This window comes from Microtus oregoni, unplaced genomic scaffold (genome assembly GCF_018167655.1).
Source record: "Microtus oregoni isolate MIOR12 unplaced genomic scaffold, Mior012 000081F_ref0000091, whole genome shotgun sequence".
Classification (NCBI taxonomy): domain Eukaryota; kingdom Metazoa; phylum Chordata; class Mammalia; order Rodentia; family Cricetidae; genus Microtus; species Microtus oregoni.
The window spans coordinates 2,923,757-2,945,772 of NW_024544541.1; the positions used below are offsets into that span (position 1 = coordinate 2,923,757).

A 22,016-nucleotide genomic window follows, 5' to 3' on the forward strand; every position below is an offset into this window, starting at 1 on the left:
CAAAACAGTGAAACCCTGTCTTGAAAAACTAAAAAAAGCAAGGAATAAAAGAGAGTTTTAAACAATGCCTGTGGCTTAATTTTAGGGGGTAGCTACATGCATATAGCTACATGCAAATATATAAAATGCCTTCTTCTGTTTCACTTTGGTGATCATTGTGTGTAGAGAGTAAGCATTTACGTGATGATGTCTTGGCTAATTGTGGCAGCTCTGCAGATTCAAATTCTGAATCTGCTCTGTGACCTGAGGAATATTGAGCTTTTCTTTGATGACTTCTTTATAAAATGGGGATGAGAAAGCATTTACCTCACTGGGTGATTGGGAAGATAAAAAAGATTTCTAAATGCAAAAGACTTAACGGGTTGGAGGAACGACGTGGCGAATTCTGGCTGGTTGTTCTCTTGTCAGACTTGGATTAAATCACCGTGTATTTGTAGAGATGTTCTTTCTAGAACCATGTTCTCTTGACACATGATTATGTGTAATGTGAGACTTATTAATTCTCTGTCAGCGTTTGAGGTTGCCACATAAGTATGTGGCTGTACCCAGAGGAATCCGGCCGGAGGGAGAACTTAGCATCGTAGCAACGGTTGCTGTTTGTGTGCTGCACACCAGCTGCTGAGGACAGGTTTACTTTTCAGTCCTGTTGTCCCGGACGGTTTGGGATGTAGCCTTGCCTCAGCGAAATGATTTGCTTGAGCTATCCAGTCTTAGAGATTTCATGACTACATGTTTGGGACAGTCTGTCTCATGTGAAATATGAGATAAAGCTTTGTATATATAAAAAAGAAGGATTAAACTTCAGCATTCAGTCAGTTGCTGCAGTGTGGTATGGTGGTATTAGTCACATGAGAAAGCATTTTCAGTACGTGTGATGAGACTTGTGATTTATTAGTACACTGTGGTTCTGCAAAAACATCCATGCACATATATACATGTAGTAGATTGCATATTGTCTACTGTGAATTTCAGAAAACACAAACTGCAATGAATACCTCATTACCAAATGATTTTTTATTTTTTTTATTTTTAGTTTTTTAGTTTTTCAAGGCAAGGTTTCTCTGTAGCTCTGTAGACTAGGCTGGCCTCGAACTCACAGAGATCTGCTTGCCTCTGCCTCCCAAGTGCTGGGATTAAAGATGTGCTCCATCATCTCCCGGCTCCAAATACTTTTTCGAAGTAGATAGCAAGCATTTCCAAAAGAGTTTGTTTCATATTAGGTTGGATTAATATAATAATATCTTTCTAATTTTTATTTCTAATGTGTTGAAGTATTTCAAACCTTATGAGGTGCTTTGAGATAGAAACAGCCCATTTCCAAGTTTTATCTGCTAACTTACCTTTGAAAGGACACTCAGTCCTAGATTTACTGAGAACCTGTTATATTCTGAGTACTGGTAACATCCAATTGAGTGTGTGGTCTGATCTGAGTGTGTTTGTGTGTTCTAGTATAAGTATAAATTGTCTCTTAAATGATATTTTTATTTTTTGATTGTCCTCTTAAGACTCAATAGTATAAATATGCTGTTTGGGATGGTTTGAGCATATAGTATAATATATTGAGCTAATGAACTTACAATTGAAGGACTTAATACAATTTAATATTTTTATTCTCTAGGTATTATTAACCCAAAGAACCCAAAGGAAGCACCAAAGTCCTTCAGCTTCGACTACTCTTACTGGTCTCATACCTCGGTGAGTCCCCTGCCTCCCTCTGCCTTTCTTGTCTTACTTTCATCCTAGGTTGTTTGAAGATCCAATTCAGATTTTCTGAGTGTGGCCAAGGATGAGTTCTGTGTGTGTGTTTGAGGAAGATGTGTTACTAGTTTTTTGTTGTTTTGAGATAGAATCTCATTGCTCACATTGGCATTGAACTTACTGTATACTCTAGGCTAGCTTGAAACTTGGGCCAGTATTCCTGATTTACCCTTTCAAGAGCTAGAATTACAGGCATAGGCTATAACACGTGGCTAATAAAATCCTAGTTTATAAGTTCATTTTAAAAAATTATTTGTTTGTTCATTCATTTTGTGTGTGTGTGTGTGTGTGCGCGCACGCGTGTGCTTGTGTGAGTGCGTGCAGGGGATGCATGTGTGTACATATGAAGACTGGAGGTTGATATCTGGTGTTCTTCATCACTTTCCACCATATTGAGACAGGGTTTCTCTGTACCAGTAGCTCACTGACTGACTGAACTGTCTGGTCTGTGAGCCCTATGATCCGTTAAAGATGCATGCTGCCATAGGCAGCTTTGATGTGGGTCCTGGGACTCTAAACTTTGGCTTTCTTGTTTGCACAGAAGCCCACAGTTTACCCACTGAGCCATATCCCTGGCTTCTTAATTTATTTTCATTTTTAAAGACAGTTTTTTTGAAGTCCTGGTGTGGTGGGTGATTTAGTCCCAACAATCAAGAGACAGAGGCAGATGGATTTCTGTGAATTCCAGGACAGCCTGGTTGATATATAAAATTCCAGGCCAGCCAGAACTGTATAGTGAAACTCTGTTTTAAAAAAAAAAAACAAAACAAACCCAAATAAGACAGAGTCTGACTTGGGCCTCACTATGTGTAGCTGAAGCTGACCTTGAACTCCTGATCCTCCTGACTCTTCCTCCTCAGTGATGAAATTACAACTCTGTGTTATTACATCCAGCCATAAGTTCAGTTTTGATGCAGTGAATACTACCTGAGGAATAAAATATTTACTTTAATCAAGTATTTTGGTTCCTCCTGACTCCTTTAGTGTAGGACCAAATCTTGGTGACTTTAAAGACTGGCTTTCATTTCTGTGCACTTGTGTCTGAGGCATTGTAAGTTGTCCTGTTTTGTGAGGAGAGACGTTCCACACTGTCTGCAAAGCCTAATCAAGGAGAGGGTTGAGGGAGGAATTGAAAATGTTCTTCACTAAAATTGTATTTTTCTTTGAAGTTGCCACACTGTCTACAGTAAGTTCAAAGAAGTAGTTTTGTATGTGAACCTGACCTATGGTCTGTTATTCTTGTTTTTTACTTAAGAAAATCTTGGAGCTCCAACTTCTGTAGTGCCTTTCTATGTGAATATGTGTGTGTGTGTGTGTGTGTGTGTAAATGAAAAAAAATGTGTAGAAGGCTCTTTAAAAATGTATAGTTTAAATGACTACTTTGACTCCAAACATTTTTTATGTAGAAGTTGTCAAATTAATATAGGAAAGACTATTAGTAAATGACTGTAATTTTTCTTCTTAATCTTTACAGCCTGAAGATCCCTGCTTTGCATCGCAGAATCGTGTGTACAATGACATTGGGAAGGAAATGCTCTTACATGCCTTTGAAGGATATAATGTCTGTATTTTTGCCTATGGGCAGACTGGTGCTGGGAAATCCTACACAATGATGGGGAAGCAAGAAGAAAGCCAAGCTGGCATCATTCCACAGGTAAAGCAATTGAATGTCAGCATCTGTGCCCATCAATACTTTCAGTCGCAGATTGCTTTTTATTTACCAGAAAATGTATTCAGAGACTGTGATATGTAAGGCACAAGGGAGACCGCTTGTCTGTTCCCTCAGAAGTACTTCCTATGAGAGGAAAAGATTGGCATTTTTTTTTTTTTTGATTTTTCGAGACAGGGTTTCTCTGTGGTTTTGGAGCCTGTCCTGGAACTAGCTCTTGTAGACCAGGCTGGTCTCGAATTCACAGAGATCCACCTGCCTCTGCCTCCCAAGTGCTGGAATTAAAGGCATGTGCCACCACTGCCTGGCTGATTGGCATATTTTTAAGATGGAAGAGTTAGCATTTTCTAGAAACATTGCTGTTTCTGAACTGCCCCATTATTCTATCTTTTAGTGTTATCAGCTACTTATGCTGGCACCCTCAGGAAATGTTGTTGTGATTTTATTCAAAAGTTCCTATATAGCCAGGTGGCGGTGGCACACACTTTCAGTTGCAGCACTCAGGAGGCAGAGGCAGGAAAACCTCTGAGTTAGAGGCCAGCCTGATCTACAGAACAAGTTCTAGGACAGCTAGGGCTACACAGAGAAACCCTGTTTCAAAAAATCAAAATAATAAAACAAAAAAAATTTCCTATATAGCTCACCTCTAAAGAGTGTATGGCGCATGCCTTTAATCCCAGCACTTGGGAGGCAGAGGCAGGCGGATCTCTGTGAGTTCGAGACCAGCCTGGTCTACGAGAGCTAGTTCCAGGACAGGCTCCAAAACCACAGAGAAACCCTGTCTCGAAAAACCAAAAAAAAAAAAAAAGAAAAAAAAAGAGTGTATTTTTATTTTCCTTTTTTGTGGTTCTAAGGAATACCCTAGGGCCCAGTGTTTAAGGAAGTACTCTGCTGCAAATTACATTCTATCCCTTTGTTTTTTAAATTTGTGTGTTTTAATTTTTTAATTAGTTTTTTAATTTTTAAAAATTTAATGTGCTGCCGGGCGGTGGTGGCGCACGCCTTTAATCCCAGCACTCGGGAGGCAGAGGCAGGTGGATCTCTGTGAGTTCGAGGCTAGCCTGGTCTACAAGAGCTAGTGCCAGGACAGGCTCCAAAGCTACAGAGAAACCCTGTCTCGGAAAAACTAAAAAAAAAAAAAAAAAAAAAAAAAATTTAATGTGCTATGATGCCCAGTTCATGGGGTTCCAGGGATCCAGCCCAGGGCTTTGAGCAAGCTAGGCAAGCACTCTGCCAGCTGAGCTGCAGCCCCGTACCCTCTTTAGATTGTAAGCTTTGTTTATGATAAATAATGTTGCCATCAGGTCTTTGGTTTTTGCTTGCTTATTTGCTTTTTGACTCCGTTTCACTACATAGCCCTGGCTGTCCTAGAACTCAGTATGTAGACGGGGCTGGCCTGGAACTCACAGAGATTCTTCCTGTTTCTGCCTCCAGAGTACTTGCATTGAAGGTATGCACCATCACATGCAGGCCATTGCAGTTAAGTCCTTGATTATAAATTTTTGCTCATTTTTAGTTAGTTTTATTGCTGTAGTGCTGTATACCAGTCACCTGATTATAGGATGAAGAATCAAATTTGAGTAAAAGGAGGTTTCTTCCTAAGGAAACAATATCAATGTTCTGTTGTTGAAGAAGAATAACAATTAGGAGCATATCAGAGTATAAATTTTTTTTGCTTTTGTTTTTCGAGACAGGGTTTCCCTGTAGCTTTTGAGTCTGTCCTAGAACTCGCTCTTGTAGACCAGGCTGGCCTGGAACTCACAGAGTTCCATCTGCCTCTGCCTCTCAAGTGCTGGGGTTAAAGGTGTGTGCCACCACTGCCCGGATAGAGTATAAAATTTTTTTTTAAATATTTATTTATTTATTTATTTATTTATTTATTTATTTATTTATTATGTATACAATATTCTGTCTGTGTGTATGACCGCAGGCCAGAAGAGGGCACCAGATCTCACTACAGATGGTTGTGAGCCACCATGTGGTTGCTGGGAATTGAACTCAGGACCTTTGGAAGAACAGGCAATGCTCTTAACCTCTGAGCCATCTCTCCAGCCCGAGTATAAAGTTTTTATTTAAAATATTAATTGTGTTTGAGATTTATGACATGCACATTTGGAGAGATAAAAAAGGGAGACTATCATCTTATTGCTGTGAATAATGAGGTGCTTCTCTGGCTGGGCTGTTGACGGTCCCTTTCATTCTGCTCTCCTAGCTGTGCGAAGAGCTCTTTGAGAAGATCAATGACAACTGTAACGAAGAGATGTCTTACTCTGTAGAGGTGAGTAGAGCGTGATGGAGACCGGGAGCTTTTAGATTCCTGTCCCTCCATTCCCTTACATTCTTTGTTGAGAAAGGGTCTCTTACAGCAGTCCTAGTCTCTCTCTGTAGACCAGGCCGGCCTTGAACTCACAGAGATCTGCCTGCCTCTGCCTCCTGAGTGCTGGGATTATAGGTATTTGCTACCATGTTCAGCCTCCCTCTATTATCTTTTAAAAATGTTCATTTAATGCCTGGTGGTGTGGGAGGTAGAGGCAGGTGGATCTCTTAGTTCAGGGCCAACCTGGTCCAAAGATCAAGATCTAATCTAGGACAGTTAAGGCTACATAGAGAAACCAAGTTTTGAAAAACAAACAAAACAATCCATTTAATTAATTATTTAATGTATTTGTGCACAAATGTACAATCAAGTGTCATGATGCAGGAATGGAAGTTGCTAGAATTGATTCTATCCTTCCACTATGTGGAATCCCAAGTATTGAATTTAGGTCATCTCACTGGGCTGGGCCCCATTGCTTTTTTTTCTTCTCTTCTCTTCTCTTCTCTTCTCTTCTCTCTTCCTCCCTTCCCCCCTCCTTCTTCTTCCTCTTTCTTTCTTTCTTTCTTTCTTTCTTTCTTTCTTTCTTTCTCTAGTCTGGAAATCAGAGATGCCCTGGCTCTGTCTCAACAGTACAGGGATTATAGGTGGGTTCCCCACCTTGGCTGTGCTGTCATCCCCATTGTGTTAGAAGGCTCTTGGTTGTGACTTTGTTACTGCTCACTTAAAGTATTCCCTTAATTTTATGGGTTTAGACTGTTTCTGACTTTGGGTTATGATGAATAATGTTGCAATAAGAAATAGTTCAGAGTTCTGGGCTGTCATTTTTGGGTGTTGTTATGTATCTGGTTGTTAAGTGATACACTTGACTGGCAAATGGCCTTTTTGAAAGAAAGGCTATAGCAGTTTTCATTCTTCCAGGAGAAACTGGCAACCATAAAGTGTTTTTATTTTTAACTCTTTCCAATTTGGGGCTGGAGAGATGGCTCAGTGGTTAAGAATGAGAACTGCTCTTGCAGAGGCTTTGAGTTCTGTTCCCAGGACCCAACCAGGCAACTCACATCCACCTGCAGCTCTACCCCTGGGGTATCTGATGCCCTTTCCTGGACTCTGCAGGTCTCTGCCCTCACATTTTTACAAACACGTTTATAAACTTCATTTAAAAGATAATTTTTTTTGCCATTTTGATAGCATATAACTTTTTCTTAAATTTGAATTTCTTTGATTATTAATGTGTGTGATCATCTCGTAAATTATATTCACACTTTAATATTTGGGAGGCACAGCAGCTCTGCTCGCTACTGTAACACCAACACAGACTTTATTTACATTGAGAATCAGTTTTTCTTTTTACTTGATGTAAACTCTCTTTAATATTGCTAATATGTGGTTTTCAAATTGTTGTTGTACATACAACAGAAAATCACACCCTTTGTGTATTGGGCTTCATAATAATGGAAATGCTCTTGTCACACAAACCTGCTGTTCTGGGAAGTAAAGCTACCTTTGAAGAAAATGCTAGTGATTCCCCTTCTCCCTTAAACAGGGTTCTTCTGTGTAGCCCTGGTAGTCCTGAACTCACTCTGTAGACCAGGCTGGCCTTGAACTCAGAGATCCACCTGCCTCTGCTGGGATTAAAGGCACCACCCAGCTTTTTTTATTCATTTTTTTCATGTGTGGTGTGATTTTTGACAGTATTTACATGGTTTCTACTTATTTTATGCAATTGCTTTGGACTTTTTTCTTTGTTAATTAGGGGTTGCACATATCTCTGAATTTCTGAAGAGCTCTTTTCAACTTTCTCTATAACTAGCTTGTCTTGGCCTAGAACAGTTCTGTAAATCAGGTGCAGAACTTTGAGCTTATAGGTAATAAGAGAAGATACCATTTTGTGTTAGTTTCCAGAAATTGTTCGGGGTGCATCTTTAAATACTAGTGGGCACTATGGTTCCTTGCCACATTTCCTGATTTTTTTTCCTACTTCTTCACCTGTTTGCCCCAGCCACACTGACTCTTTTTTCCTCAGTTTCTATAATGGAGCAGTACTTGAGGCCTTAATGTATAATCTTCCTATTGTCTGACATCTTCTTCCTTTATGTATCTTTTTGTTAATTGTTTGAGAATTCCTTGATTGAATAATGTGTTTTGATGAGCTCCTCCTCCCATTGTTTCCCTTCCAGCCTTCCCCTCCCCCACTACTGTATCCTTCTAATTTCATGTGTTTGGTGTTTGTTTTGTTTTTCCTTTATTTTAAGCTCACTGAGTTCACTTAGTATTGCCAGTATGTTTCTGGGTGTAAGGCCTTCTCTCAGGATGAATATCTTTTATCCCATAAATTTTCAAAAATTTATTTTTTGCAGTACTCAAGCTTGAACACAGGGCCTCACATTAACGTTTACTGTGAGCTACATGCCCAATCTTATAAGTTTTTTTTTTTTGAGACAAAATTTCATTTATTCCTGGCCAGACTACGTAGCCCAAGATGACTTTGAACTTTTGAAAATCCTTTGTCCACTTCAGTGCTGGGATTATAGATATATGCCACACCTTCTGGTTCACTGATGCCACGAGTTGAACTTAGGACTTTATATACTAGACAGATATTCTCCTTTTGTAGCTTTGTTACCAGAAATATTTAACATTCTATTGTCTGAGCCTTCCTAAGTCTTCAATAAGCCATTGTCATTGACAATCTCTCACTCCTATTGGATGCATTGTCCGTAGTTAATAACACTGTGGTCAGTTTAAAGAATTAGTGACTGGGCTATGGAGAGAGCTCAACTTAAGGTGCCTGCTGTCAAGGAGCCAAGATTGATGTAAACAGGGAATCCCAGCTCCGAACTGTAAGCGGAGATGCACTTTAATTTCCTGGTTGCCCAGACCCAAATGATCATGCAGAAACTGTATTAATCACAACACTGTTTGGCCAATGACTTAGGCGTATTCCTAGCTAGCTCTTACATTTTAGATTAACCTGTTTCTATTATTTTATATTTTACCATAAGGCTCGCGGTTTACTGGTAAAGTTCTGGCGTCTTTTTCCTTCATCAGCTGCATGGTGTCTCCCTAACTCTGTCTTCTTTCTCCCTGCATTCAGTTTAGTTTTCCCACTTAGCTCTATTCTGCCCTGTGATAGGCCAAAGCAGCTTCTTTATTAACAAATGGTAATAAAACATATTCACAGCATACAGAGGGAAATTCCATATCACCAAGTAGGCAGGGATAGTCAGTTCTCTGGTGCTCTCTTGCCAGCAAGCTTCATGCCAGTGAGAGACTCTGTCTCACACCACACACACACACACACACACACACACACACACACTTATAGTTTCTGAGGAATTTTCTAGCCTTCACTGCATGTACACGTGTGTCCACATGAACACACACCACATCCACCACCAACACACCAAAAACAATAACAACAACAACAAAAGAATTAGTCATTGGTCTCTTGTTTTCTCTGTCTGAATAGTTTTTTTGTTTGTTTGTTTTGTTTTGTTTTGTTTTGTTTTTTTTTGGTTTGGTTTGGTTGTACTAACTCTGGCTGTCTTGGAACTCACTTTGTAGACCAGGCAGGCCTTGAACTCAGAATGGCGATGCCAAGCATCTTGAAGACACTGCTTGACAAAGCTCATACCTGCCTCTCCCTCCCAAGTACTGGGATTAAAGGCTTGGGCCACCACCTCCTGGCTATCCCTTGGTTTTAATACTAATCAAAATATTAATTTCCAGGCTTTTAGAATAACCTCACGTTAAGCCTCAATGCTGACAGTAATACACATTTTTAAAATTCCAATAAAGCTGGGTGAGATGGTACATTCCTGTAATCTTAGCACTTGGAATGTTGAGGCAGGAGGATTGCAAGATTGAGACCCAGTTTAGCTACAAAAGATCCTGCTTTAAAGGGGATGAGCACCAATACAGTTCTACTGAAATATATGTTGTGCCTAAGACACATAGCTACTATATGTACCTGTTTGCCCTCTCTTCCTTCTTGAGGAAAGACTATTTCTGACCCCTGTAACCTGACGTCCACAATACTGATAGTAGAGTACAGGGTCCAGGACTATAGTGTTCTGACCTATGGTTGTATAGTTTTTTACGAATGTTTTTCTTTTTTAAAAGAGACAGGATCTCCTTTTTTTAGTCTAAGCTGACCATGAATGCATGATCCTTCTGTTTCAGGTCTGAAACACTATACTTAGCTTTGAAAAAGTGTCTAATGTGTATATATCTTTTCCAAATTCTTTAATTTACTTTAATAAAATGTTCCTAGGTGAGCTACATGGAAATCTACTGTGAGAGAGTGCGAGATTTGCTGAATCCCAAAAACAAGGGCAATTTGCGTGTGCGTGAACACCCGCTTCTTGGACCCTATGTGGAGGATCTGTCCAAGCTGGCGGTCACTTCTTATACTGACATTGCTGACCTCATGGATGCTGGGAACAAAGCCAGGTATGGTAGGAAATAGACTAATGACTGAGTCCTTTGGTATATTCTGAGGCTCTTTTTTCCATTGTAAGGATTGAAACCATGTTTGTAACTATTAAGTTGTTTTTAATTGCAGAGTCCTTTGAGTCTTGGCTATGCTGGAGTGGTATAGGCTTCAACACATTAAGTAGATGTCTTTTCATTAAAATGGTGCATTGTTGAAGCAGGTCAGAACTTTAGTTAACTCTTGGTATTGATTTAAGTCATGGTAAAATGTTAGCTGTAATGTCTAGATGAGGCTGTGGTAGTAATTGATTCTGGAATAAATGAGCACGAAATGAGGAATAAAAATTAAACGCTCTAGCGATTACAAAAGGGATAGCTGGAGTTTGAAGAGTGATTCTGATGGCTGCCTTTGGAGTTGTGGGGTAACTTGATGGGCTCCCAAATAAGACTGCACTTAGAGCAATTGTGTCAGTGACAGTCCTTTAGTCTGAATTCCAGACTGTTGTCCATGATTGTCATGTGTGGTTGTATAGAGCCCGCTACCCATTTCAATTCTCATGGGTTTATTTAGGACAGTGGCAGCTACCAACATGAATGAGACCAGTAGCCGTTCCCACGCTGTGTTTACCATTGTTTTCACCCAGAAGAAGCACGATACCGAGACTAACCTGTCCACTGAGAAGGTAGGAGAGCTTCTGATCTCTTGTCATGAGGAGATTTTGTGGAGATAAGTGTGAGAAATCCCTTTTATACTACTATGCTCTGCTAGTTTTAGACGGGATAAGTGTTCTTTGACTTTGTGGAGGTGGTTTTTAATTTCCACTCAGCATTTACTCCGCACCAGTTTTCAGTGTGGGTATTTAATGGAACTGAAAGCTAGAAAACACGGCTAAAATATAAATTAAAACTGGGTCTAATAGTTTACTTATTTCATGCAAGATAGTTAAGTAGTTCTTTTGGGGAAAAATACTTTTTCTTCTTGACTGGACGACAGTAACCATTGATAAAGTTATTGCAGGGATGTCTGCAGGTGGTCAGGCATGCATAGTGTGCTCCTTCTTGGGAAATAACTTTGTAACAACTCTAATATTGTTCAAACACCTTTGCTTGTTTGTTTCTGTTACTGAGAATTGAACTCAGAGCCTACATGGTAGGCAGACCCTCTACTACGAGCTGTTGCCAGCCCCGTTTTCCTTTGTTGTTGTCTGTTTTTCTGGTCCTGAGGATCGAAACCCATCAAGCATACTAGGCAAGCTTTCTCCAGCAACTGTTGATTGTTAATTTCTCATTTTGTTAGTGGTTAAATATTGTAGAGCTTGAAATAAAATTGCTTGCTTGTGAGTTATGGCTTTGCTACTTTTTAGTTACATAATCTCAAGCAAACTACCTTAACCTCCTTGTGCCTCTATATTCTCCCTCTGTAACAACTTCAGAGAGTTGTTTAAATGGTTATGGGTCAGTGTAGGTTAACTTCATATAATAATGCCTGGCTCCAAGTAACCACTCAACATTTGTTAATTTGTAGTTGTAACTAATTAAAATATATTTATGATATGACAATTTTTTTTTTTGATTTTTCGAGACAGGGTTTCTCCGTAGCTTTTGGTTCCTGTCCTGGAACTAGCTCTTGTAGTCCAGGCTGGCCTCAAACTCACAGAGATCCACCTGCCTCTGCCTCCCGAGTGCTGGGTTTAAAGGCGTGTGCCACCACCGCCTGGCCAATATGACAAACTTTTAAGTGGCATTCAGCGGTATTCTTTTTGTTTGGAGTGGGGTGAGTGGGGTGTTAGGAATTGAACACACTCATATTAGATAAGTGCTTTCCCCTGTGCTGTATCCCTAGTGTGACACACCTGAATCTAAATTTATTCTACTGATCCTTAGACAGGATGCTCTGCCCTTTGCCCTGTAAAGGGAATGCTATCTGCTAGTGTTGTCACTAAGAGCTAGAATCATTTTATGTTTAGTGACTATTTTTTTGTTTCTGCTAATTAGACTCAGGGTTTTTTTGCGTTTTAGACAGGTGTTCTGCCATTAGCTGTACCTCAGCTCAGCAACTTTTAAGTCATCTCTTCTTTTGTTCAAACTAAAAAATTTTGAAAAATTTTATTGAGATATTATTAAGGTGTTATATTGAGGTCTTATAAAGCATCATCCGATGCTTTATGTCACTATAGATTAGTTTATATTTAGTGATACAGTATATACTACATTTTTGCCAACTTTCTTTTGTTTATGATGATTTTGAGGTTCATTTGTGTTATGTTGATAGTTTGTTCCTTTTCCTTGATGACAGATATTTCATTATTTCATTCACCTGACCCTGGGAACATTTGTGCACGTGTGTGTGTGTAGATTTGTTGTTTCTTGTTTTTCTGATCGTTCTTTGGTTCTTTAGTTTGACCTAGACCTCACTCAGCTCCATGAGCCTCCCAAGTATTGGAATTGCAGGTTGTACACACCGTGCACAGCAGGTTATACACACCATGCACAGCTTGTTGTACAAACCATGCACAGCCGGTTGTGCACACCATGCACAGATGGTTGTACACACTGCGCGCAGCTGGTTGTACACAATACGCACAGCTGGTTGTACACACCATGCATGGCAGGTTATACACACCATGCACAGCTGGCAATTTGAATCTTACTTTGTTTTTATTTGTACTGGTGAATGCTTAAGAGTAGAATTAAGTCTTGTGTCAAATGTGTGTATAGTTTCTGGTTTGGGTTTATTTTGTTTTGTTTTTTGAGGAGGGGTCTCTTTATTATCCTGACTGTCCTGGAACTCACCATGTAGACCAGGCTTGTCTTGAACTCACAGAGATCCACCTACCTCTGCCTCCTAAGTGTTGGGATTAAAGTCATACTTAACTTCTTAAGTAACAGCTAAACAGTTTTCAAAATAATTATTGCCACTAGATGTATATAGGAGCTCCAGTTGTGGCTGGGCAGTGGAGGCACACACCTTTAATCCCAGCACTGGGAGGCAGAGGCAGGTGAATCTCTGTAAATTTGAGGCCAACCTAGTCTAAAAAGTGAGCTCCAAAAAGCTACAAAGAAGTCTTGTCTTGGAGAAAAAAAGAGAGAGAATGAGAGAGAGAGCTAGAGAGACAGAGCTCCAGTTGTTCGATCCTTCATGTTTCATAAGGCAATTTAATAGGTTTCATGTGTGTGTCTGTGGGTGCGCATGTATGCACACGTGCATGCATATGGATGTCAATGAGTGTTGAGGCATGACCTCAGTATGTATCTCTGGCTGGCCTGGAACTTGCTATGGAGACCAGTTTGGCCTGGAATTCACAGAAATTCATCTCTCCCTGCTTCCTGGGTGCATGGACTCCTGTCTTTGTTGTCAGGTCTTGAATTTATTATCACTATATAGAGCAGACTGTCTTCGAGCTCATGTGGATGATCCTCCTGCCTTTGCTCTGCCTCCTGAGTATTGGGATCACAACCATGAACTACACACCTAACTATCTTGCTTATTTTATAATTTCCATATTACTCTTCTTTACTTAGGTCAGTAAAATCAGCTTGGTGGATCTAGCAGGAAGCGAACGAGCTGATTCAACTGGTGCCAAAGGAACACGATTAAAGGTATTTATTTTAGCAAAAGATCTAGTCAATCAATGTTTTGTAACAAGGGCCTACAAACTGTAGCTATAGGCCAAATCTAGTTTCTCCCTGGTTTTACAAATTAGTTTCTATTGAGAGATAGCTATGATTTTTAATTTATATTTTGTTTATAGTGTTATTTATTATTTTGATACAGGCTGGCTTAGAACTTAATACGTAGCTAGGATGGGCTTGATCTCTCTGTCCCTGAGTGTTAAGACTAGCGGTGTGTGCCACTGTGTCTCTTTTATGTGGTGCTTTGTGTGTCCTAGCCAAGCACACTACCATTGTGCTTTACCCCAGTCCTCTGTGACTGCTTTTATTCTGCACTGGCAGAATTGCATCAGAGATGTTGTGACCTACAAAACCCAATGTTTAAATCTATTTTTTAATGAAAAAAAACTATCAATTATTGATCTATAATTTCAATGAAATGGTAAGTTAGATAACAAAATAGAGAAGAGTTTTTGATTAAGAGTGAGAGTTGTATTATATTTTGAGAAATGGGCAAAATTTGGGCAGATGGAAGACATAGTAAAATGGGAATCAGACGTATAAGATAGTGATGTAAGAACATGTGTGAGCTGAGACAGAGCTGTTGTTTCACAAGGACAGGACTTCCATGTTGGTGAGCTGTGGGAGGAAGGCTTGCTTCTGTGAGGTTTCACAGCACATGCAGAAAGGATGGGGAGGTGGGTGTGTGCACTAAGCATATTACCAAGTGAGCAGAGGAAAGACCAAAGGCTACACATAGGTGTCTTTAGGACTTCTGTCTTAAGGAAGCAGATATGTGGGGCTAAGGAGGTGTCCCTGGGTAAAGTGCTTGCTGCCACTCCAGGACCTGCACTCAGATCCCAGCACCCACAGGGACTGGGGTGGGGGTGGGGAGCAGGGAGAAGCAGATGTGCTCAGCTTGGAGCAGTATGAGTGGTGTGCGCAGTAGAAATTCGTTGCTTTGATTCTTTCATGTTTGTGTTTATTTTAGGAAGGTGCAAATATTAATAAGTCTCTTACAACTTTGGGCAAAGTCATTTCGGCCTTGGCGGAGGTGGTAAGTCTTCTGTTCCACTCTCAGAGGGGATGTCTGCTCAGCAGGTAAACTGCTGATACTTACGTGTCTTTATGTTTTCGGCCTTTTTGTGTGGTTTTTTAAAGTTTCAAGCAGGGCTAGGGTGTAATGCAGCTCTGTACTGAAGTGGACTGGAAACAGCTTTTTCAAGCAGGGCTAGGGTGTAATGCAGCTCTGTACTGAAGTGGACTGGAAACAGCTTTTTCAAGCAGGGCTAGGGTGTAATGCAGCTCTGTACTGAAGTGGACTGGAAACAGCTTTTTCAAGCAGGGCTAGGGTGTAATGCAGCTCTGTACTGGAGTGACTGCAAACAGCTTTTTCAGGCAGGGCTAGGGTGTAATGCAGCTCTGTACTGGAGTGGACTGCAAACAGCTTTTTCAAGCAGGGCTAGGGTGTAATGCAGCTCTGTACTGAAGTGACTGCAAACAGCTTTTTCAAGCAGGGCTAGGGTGTAATGCAGCTCTGTACTGGAGTGACTGCAAACAGCTACCTGTGTGTACAGCTAGAGCAAAGACACAAAGTTGACGAATTTTTTGAGCCTTACTTCAAAGATATTTTTGGAGTATTTTGACCAGTGTTGCTTTGGAGAATGATGTTAATTTAGAAGCCAGTAATATATATTTTAAACTACAATCATGTATCATTTAATGAGATGAATGCATTCCTAGAAATGCACCATTAGATGACTTTGTCATTGAGGAAGTGAAAAGAGTACACTAAAGCAGTGGGGAAACAGTTTGGTGATGTGTAGGTGAGCCTCCATCAGCAAGTGCCCTGCGTTGAACAGAATTATGTGTGCTTGTATGTTCTATATGACTGGCAGTATAGTAGGTTTGTTTCCACCAACATTTCTATAAACAGTGCATTGTGATACCACCTGAAGAGAGCAACAACACTGTAACTTTTCAATTCCATTATAATCTTAACAGACCATCACTGTCTTTGCAGTGCATATGTGGATTAAAGTCTTTGTTTCTACAGCACTGGCACACTACAGCTAAAACAAATTTTGCATAGTCTTCATTATTTAGGTTTAATATCTAAGATAGTTTTTGTATGCTCTAATTTAGATTAATGGGTGATTCAAATCCACTTAGAATTAAATCTTTTCTTGTCTCTAGAAAGTACTCTGATTTCCATTTATTCTAGAGGTTTATCCTGTGTTCTTTTTCTCTCCTTGAAATGCTTTCATTTGTAGGATAACTGCACCAGCAAGGTACGGCGGGGATTAGTCACACTGAACTAGCCAAATGGTTTGCACATTTTAGAGGATAAATAGGGGCATCAGTTAGAACAGAACCTTCACAAAGGGTTTGTGGCTGTGGAATTTTGAATGATTGTTTAGGATGCTGTGAATCATGGGACTTCACACTAGAAATAATTAAGGAACATAAAGTACTTTGGAGAAGGAATAGAATAAAGGAAGAAGAGAGAAATTTGAGGAAGCATTTGTGTTGTGTCATGATGCTTGATCCAGCGATCTGTAAGAGTGTCTCTTAATAGTTCTGTAAACCACTCCAAAGAGAGAAGCTTGTATTTCTTGTAGTCCTGGTCTAAAGCATAGCTAATTTGTTGAGATTATTGCAACCAAGTAACATAAAACAAATAAGATTATATATTATTAATACATCTCTATCCTTTTTTATCTCATTTCTGACAATTGAAGCTTATGAGTAATGTAAAACATTTTTGAAGTAAAGGCTGTAGAATTTAAACTCTTAACTGAAGCTAGAGATGACTCTTCATATCTTCCTTTATCCAATAGCATAGATTTTTCTCTTCTGTATATTTCTTTACAAATATTCTAAATTTTTTGTTATTATTATGAACAAAAATATTTAGAACACCTAATAGTTAAGATGTATGAGATAATGGTATGTTCTCTCTTCCTTTTATTTCTATACAAATACGCTAAGTTTTTTGCTGTTCTTCTGAATATTTTTTTAATATTCAGAGCACCTAATAGTTAAGAATTATATGAAATAAGGTCAGGGTAGAAGCAGTATTTGCATTAAAATGTTTAGTATTCAAATGTTTAATTGTTTTTGACATTGCTTGGGTCTTATTTGAAATGATTTTCTTCATTATTGTTGTGGGCAGGAGTGTGTTATGGTACATGTGTATATGTCTGAGGACAGCTCTTGTGAGTTAGCTTTCTCCTTTGGGGTGTTATCTAGTGTATCAAGTCCTGAGCCATATTACTGGTCATGTTGTTTTTTTAACTCCTTGTCAAAGATATGTGCTTGAAGTATTTATAACTGAAATACTGAGTTTGTTTTAAAATATTAGCAGGTCTAGAGATGTGGATAGTATTATTAGTGAATAGCATTATTGTTAAATTTACTAAATTTGTTCCTTATAAACTACATATTTGCTGAAGCATTTAGATCTTGTGCCTGCAATTTACTCAAGTGGTTTGGGTAATGGCAAGATAATAATAATTAAAACTACGTGGTAAGTCTACCATGTGTATTGTAATACTATTTTCTTGACTTTTTGTATTGTAAAGATTTTAAAATAAAAAAATTTGCATGTGCTTTTTGAAAAATTGGGCCGTGAGTGAAATGTTTCAATCATGATGGAATTCCATTACAGTTTGCTTGTTTCAGAAGTTTCAACTGGTTTGCTTTTCATGTGAATTTTTCCCCATAACATTGCTAAAATTATTCTCTTCTCTTTGATAGAGTAAAAAGAAGAAGAAGACTGATTTTATTCCTTACAGGGATTCTGTTCTTACTTGGCTCCTTAGAGAAAATCTAGGTATGTTGACCACGAGTCCCCGTTAACTTAGTAGATGTCTATTTATTTATTTATTTATTTATTTATTTATTTATTTATTTATTGTGGTTTTTCGAGACAGGGTTTCTCTGTGGTTTTGGAGCCTGTCCTGGAACTAGCTCTTGTAGACCAGGCTGGTCTCGAACTCACAGGGATCCACCTGCCTCTGCCTCCCGAGTGCTGGGATTAAAGGCGTGCGCCACCATCGCCCGGCAGTAGATGTCTTTTTAGTACTGTCTAATGATGCCTTTTATGGCTCATTCTTCCATGTCTGCTTTGGAGGAGAATTATCTCTAGATGATTCATAGTAAACTTGAGTCCTTTTTGTCTTTCTCTGGTTTTGCTTTTGGTTTCCCCTGGTTGGATTCACTTACTTTGTGACACTGAGGAGCAGTTCCTGTCTCTGTACTCCATACAGCCACTTAGAGCTCTCTACTCCTGCCGAGTCTTCTTTTATGTGCCCGAGTGTTTTCCTCCATGTGTGTGCCTGTTGCCTGCAGAGCTATAAGGCAGCATTGGATCCCCTGGGACCAAACACTGCTGCAAAAGCAGTTAGCGCTCTTCACCACTGAGCCATCTCTCTGGCCCCTTCCTCAGAGTACTTAGAAGCTCATAGTCCTCCACATTTTACATAGCCAAGTACATGCTGCATAGTCTTTTTGTTGTTATTTTTTTTGAGACAGGGTTTTCCAGTAGCTAATAGAGCCTGTCCTGGAACTCACTCTGTAGACCAGGCAGGCCTTGAACTCACAGAGATCTATCTAACTGCCTCTGTCTCCCGAGTGCTGGGATGAAAGGCGTGCGCCTGGCTCACCAGGTAGTCTTACTCCTCCTTACTCCTAATGCTTTTTGATCCATCAGCCATTCTCCTCATCCTTGTTCCTCTTCATTCAGAAAAAGCAACCAGTCAGTTTTCCTGTCACAGAGCAGTTTTGGTGGAGTGGTTGACTTGATTAGAGTGGTTGTTTAAGATAGGGTCATGTGCGACTCAGGCTGCATTGAACTCCTGCTACAGCCTCCTGTGCAGGAACTACAGGCGTGTACTACCATACCTGGTTAGAGTGGTTGGCGGGGGAGCTGAACAGGAGATTCAGAGAGCAGAATGTGAGGGAAACAGTGCATAGCAAGGGAACATTGAAGAATGTTTTTGTGGGGCCGGCGAGATGGCTCAGCAGTTAAGAGCACTGACTGCTCTTCCAGAGGTCCTGAGTTCAGTTCCCATCAACCACGTGGTAGCTCACTGCCATCTGTAATGAGATCTGGTGCCCTCTTCTGGTATGCAGCTGCACATGGAAGGAATGTTGTATACATAATAAATAAATAAATAAATAAATAAATAAATCTTTAAAAATAAATTCTCCAGGACAGGCTCTAAAGCTACAGAGAAACCCTGTCTTGGAAAAAAAAGAAATCGTATAAAAGAATGTTTTTGTGTTCCAGGCGTGGTGGCACATAGTTACAATCCCAGCACTTAGAAAATGAAGGCAGGAAGATAGCCAGCTCAGACCAACAAGGCTACAGGAGACCTTGTCAAAACAAACAAATGATAAAAGGAAAAAACTTGTTGGCTTTTGATTACATGTCAGGGTCTGCTCTCAAATTTATCATAGTAAATAAAATTCTCCTTTTAAAAATGGGTGTAACTGGAGATACTCATACTTCATTTTCTTAGGTGGCAACTCTCGAACTGCAATGGTTGCTGCTCTGAGCCCAGCAGATATCAACTACGATGAAACTTTGAGCACTCTGAGGTACACGCCTTTGAGCTCAGTAGCTGAGTAGTTTTGTATGCCATAGGTTTTCTTACACGTTGAAGGCTAGCATGATCTTTCTTTCTCATAATAAGGGGGGAATTATTTTTGTTATGATGGAGTTTACTTCTGTGGCTTCCAGATTCATTGGAATAAGTAAGAGCTTTTTTACAGGAAATATGTTCAAATTACTTGAGTGAGATATTGGATAAGTTTTAGATAATAAAATTGTCTTATAGTATTTATGTTAATAGAAGTGTTCCCTTTTATAGATATGTTTAAGTTGTAAAAAGTAATACAGTTATCAGCATATGTAGCTCTGATAAATTACCAATGGAATATTCATTGAATTTTTATATATAGGAGATTTTAATCTGAAACTATCTTCCCTTCTCCCATTAAAGATATTTTTAATACAGACTGGGTTTGAGCCTTCTCTCTGGTATTTATTTTTGTTGTGATCTTAGCCAAATCACTTAAGTTCTTCTGAGCCTGTGTCACCTCTATAAAGTCTCATACAAATAAGGTATTTATCAGGGCTTTTCAAGTGTTTGCTTTAGAGACAAATGGTATGCTATTTATGAGAATTAGAGCCTCTGAGAAATGTCAAGGATGCATTTTATTTCTGTATCTAGATATGCAGATCGTGCAAAACAAATTAAATGCAATGCTGTTATCAATGAGGACCCTAATGCCAAGCTGGTGCGGGAGTTGAAGGAGGAAGTGACCCGACTGAAGGACCTGCTTCGTGCTCAGGGACTGGGGGACATCATTGATAGTAAGTGAGGAAGGAGCTACAGAGTCTTACTTTCCTCTGCAGATTTGTAGACTTAAAAAAAGGCTTATGGCTGGGTGTGCTGGGCACTCAGGAGGCAGAGGCAGGCTGGTCTCTGTGAGTTCAGGGCTAGCCTGGTCTACTTGGTGAGCTGCAGGACAGCCAGAGCTACACAGTGAGACCTTGCCTCAAATAAAAAAATAAGTAAGTAAATAAAATAAGCTTAGATTTTAGAGACTCGATGAAACTAAATGGTAGTAAAAATGGTTTTACAAGTTTTTTGTCTTAAAAAAAAAAGCCAGTGAAATGAGATAATCTCAGAATTTCTTTATGCAAAATGTCCCCCAAAGCCATGTTAATGTTAAGTTCATTCTGAAAAACTTCATAAAAGTATTACTTGGAAGCTCTTGTTTCCCTGGACTGGTGCAGTAGCAATAATGCTTGTGTAAGAATTCCCCAGTCCTGTCTACTGTCAGATGAGAGTTACCTTTGAATGACCCGTTCTCTGTGGAAAAGTGAAGAGAAAAGGCTAATTCTTGCTGAGTTCAAGAGCTAGACTTTCAGAAAGTACTGCTGCACAGTGTTCTTGTGTAGTACATGATTTTAAGACTGCAGTCATCTCTGTGTATAGTATGGAATCCATTTTTTCTTAGTTACGGTTGGCAGTGTAGCTCATTATTGATCATTGTTGATTAGCATGTGCAAGGCTCTGCTTTTAGCCTCAGCACTTTAAAAAAAAGTTCTTGCCGTAAAGTAGACTTTTCAGATAGAATATGGGTTTATTTAGTAAAACATATTTTTATTTTTAATGTAAAAATATATATTTTGAAATACTAATAGATTTCAATTTATCTCTAATTTATCTCTTATTGATTAAAATCTGAATTTTAATTAATATGATTTGTGAAAATGATATTATATATTACTGAATTTTCATTTTCTTAGCTTCCCAAATGCCAAATCTCACTCTATGTCACTACCGAGTCTGAACTTTGACCCTTCTTGTGTTTTCCCTCTTGCTTATCTTTAGTTGACCCATTGATCGATGATTACTCTGGAAGTGGAGGCAAATGTGTGTATATCGTGTATTGGCTGTGTCCCGTATGCTGACTTGCTAATCGGCCTTTGCTGTGTCAGCCTTACAGCGAGCTTTGCATGCCAGCAGCCCTAACAGGGAAATCCCAGACAGAGTGTAATGTGAAATCAAACTCTCTTGTGTATGCCCTTCTCCATTCAGCAAAATAACCTAGTGAATTTTAGTGTGTGCCGTGACTGAAGTTGAGAGGTGTAAGAACTTGAGTCTTCCACTCAGTCTTCAGTGTTTCTACCCATATAACTAAATCAAACTCAGAATTACAGTTGGTGAGGCTAGTGATGGTAGCAGCTCACTTTTATTGAATGTCTGTAATATCCCTGGCCCTGTTCTAGGCACCATAAACATATTATCACTACTAACTCTGTTATTGATAACGTTACTTCATCCCCATTATACTCTAGCCAGGAGTGGTTCCTTCTCTGAGCTGCACGGTTTCTCGTGTTTAGGTTAGGCAGTTTAACTCAGAGCTCTTGTTTTAATCACTACTATGTCAACACCCCCTTTTCCCTCTTGATTTGTTTCCTTTTATGAACCAATTATTTAATAGGAAAATTCCTTTTTAATTAGCATTGTAAACGTGAGTCTGTATAATTACAAAAATCAGTTCCAGTTAGCCAAACTGTCTGTAATTAAAAGAACCCTGTGTGGGCTGGGTTAAGCACTCACCTGTGCTTAAACTCCATTGGTTTTCTATGTATCTTGGGCCTTATCTTACTTGATCATTAGATTAACATTTTTCCTCTTTTCTTAA

At 39.4% G+C, this 22,016-nt stretch overlaps 1 protein-coding gene across 13 annotated transcripts in view; it reads left to right on the forward strand.

Moving 5' to 3' along the window:
* Positions 1–22,016, forward strand: part of LOC121441739 (kinesin-like protein KIF1B) — a 140,314-nt gene that overhangs the window by 36,513 nt on the left and 81,785 nt on the right. For 7 of the 13 annotated variants that reach the window (XM_041643011.1, XM_041643010.1, XM_041643018.1 and 4 more), the window contains 12 exons: positions 1,619–1,695; positions 3,233–3,412; positions 5,640–5,705; positions 10,018–10,196; positions 10,750–10,861; positions 13,701–13,778; positions 14,782–14,847; positions 16,064–16,081; positions 17,550–17,625; positions 19,316–19,394; positions 20,030–20,172; positions 21,200–21,241. In XM_041643011.1, coding sequence (XP_041498945.1) covers positions 1,619–1,695; positions 3,233–3,412; positions 5,640–5,705; positions 10,018–10,196; positions 10,750–10,861; positions 13,701–13,778; positions 14,782–14,847; positions 16,064–16,081; positions 17,550–17,625; positions 19,316–19,394; positions 20,030–20,172; positions 21,200–21,241 — 1,116 coding nt within the window. The remainder of the gene's footprint in view (positions 1–1,618; positions 1,696–3,232; positions 3,413–5,639; positions 5,706–10,017; positions 10,197–10,749; positions 10,862–13,700; positions 13,779–14,781; positions 14,848–16,063; positions 16,082–17,549; positions 17,626–19,315; positions 19,395–20,029; positions 20,173–21,199; positions 21,242–22,016) is intronic. The other 6 variants (XM_041643022.1, XM_041643012.1, XM_041643020.1 and 3 more) reach the window with 2 other exon arrangements.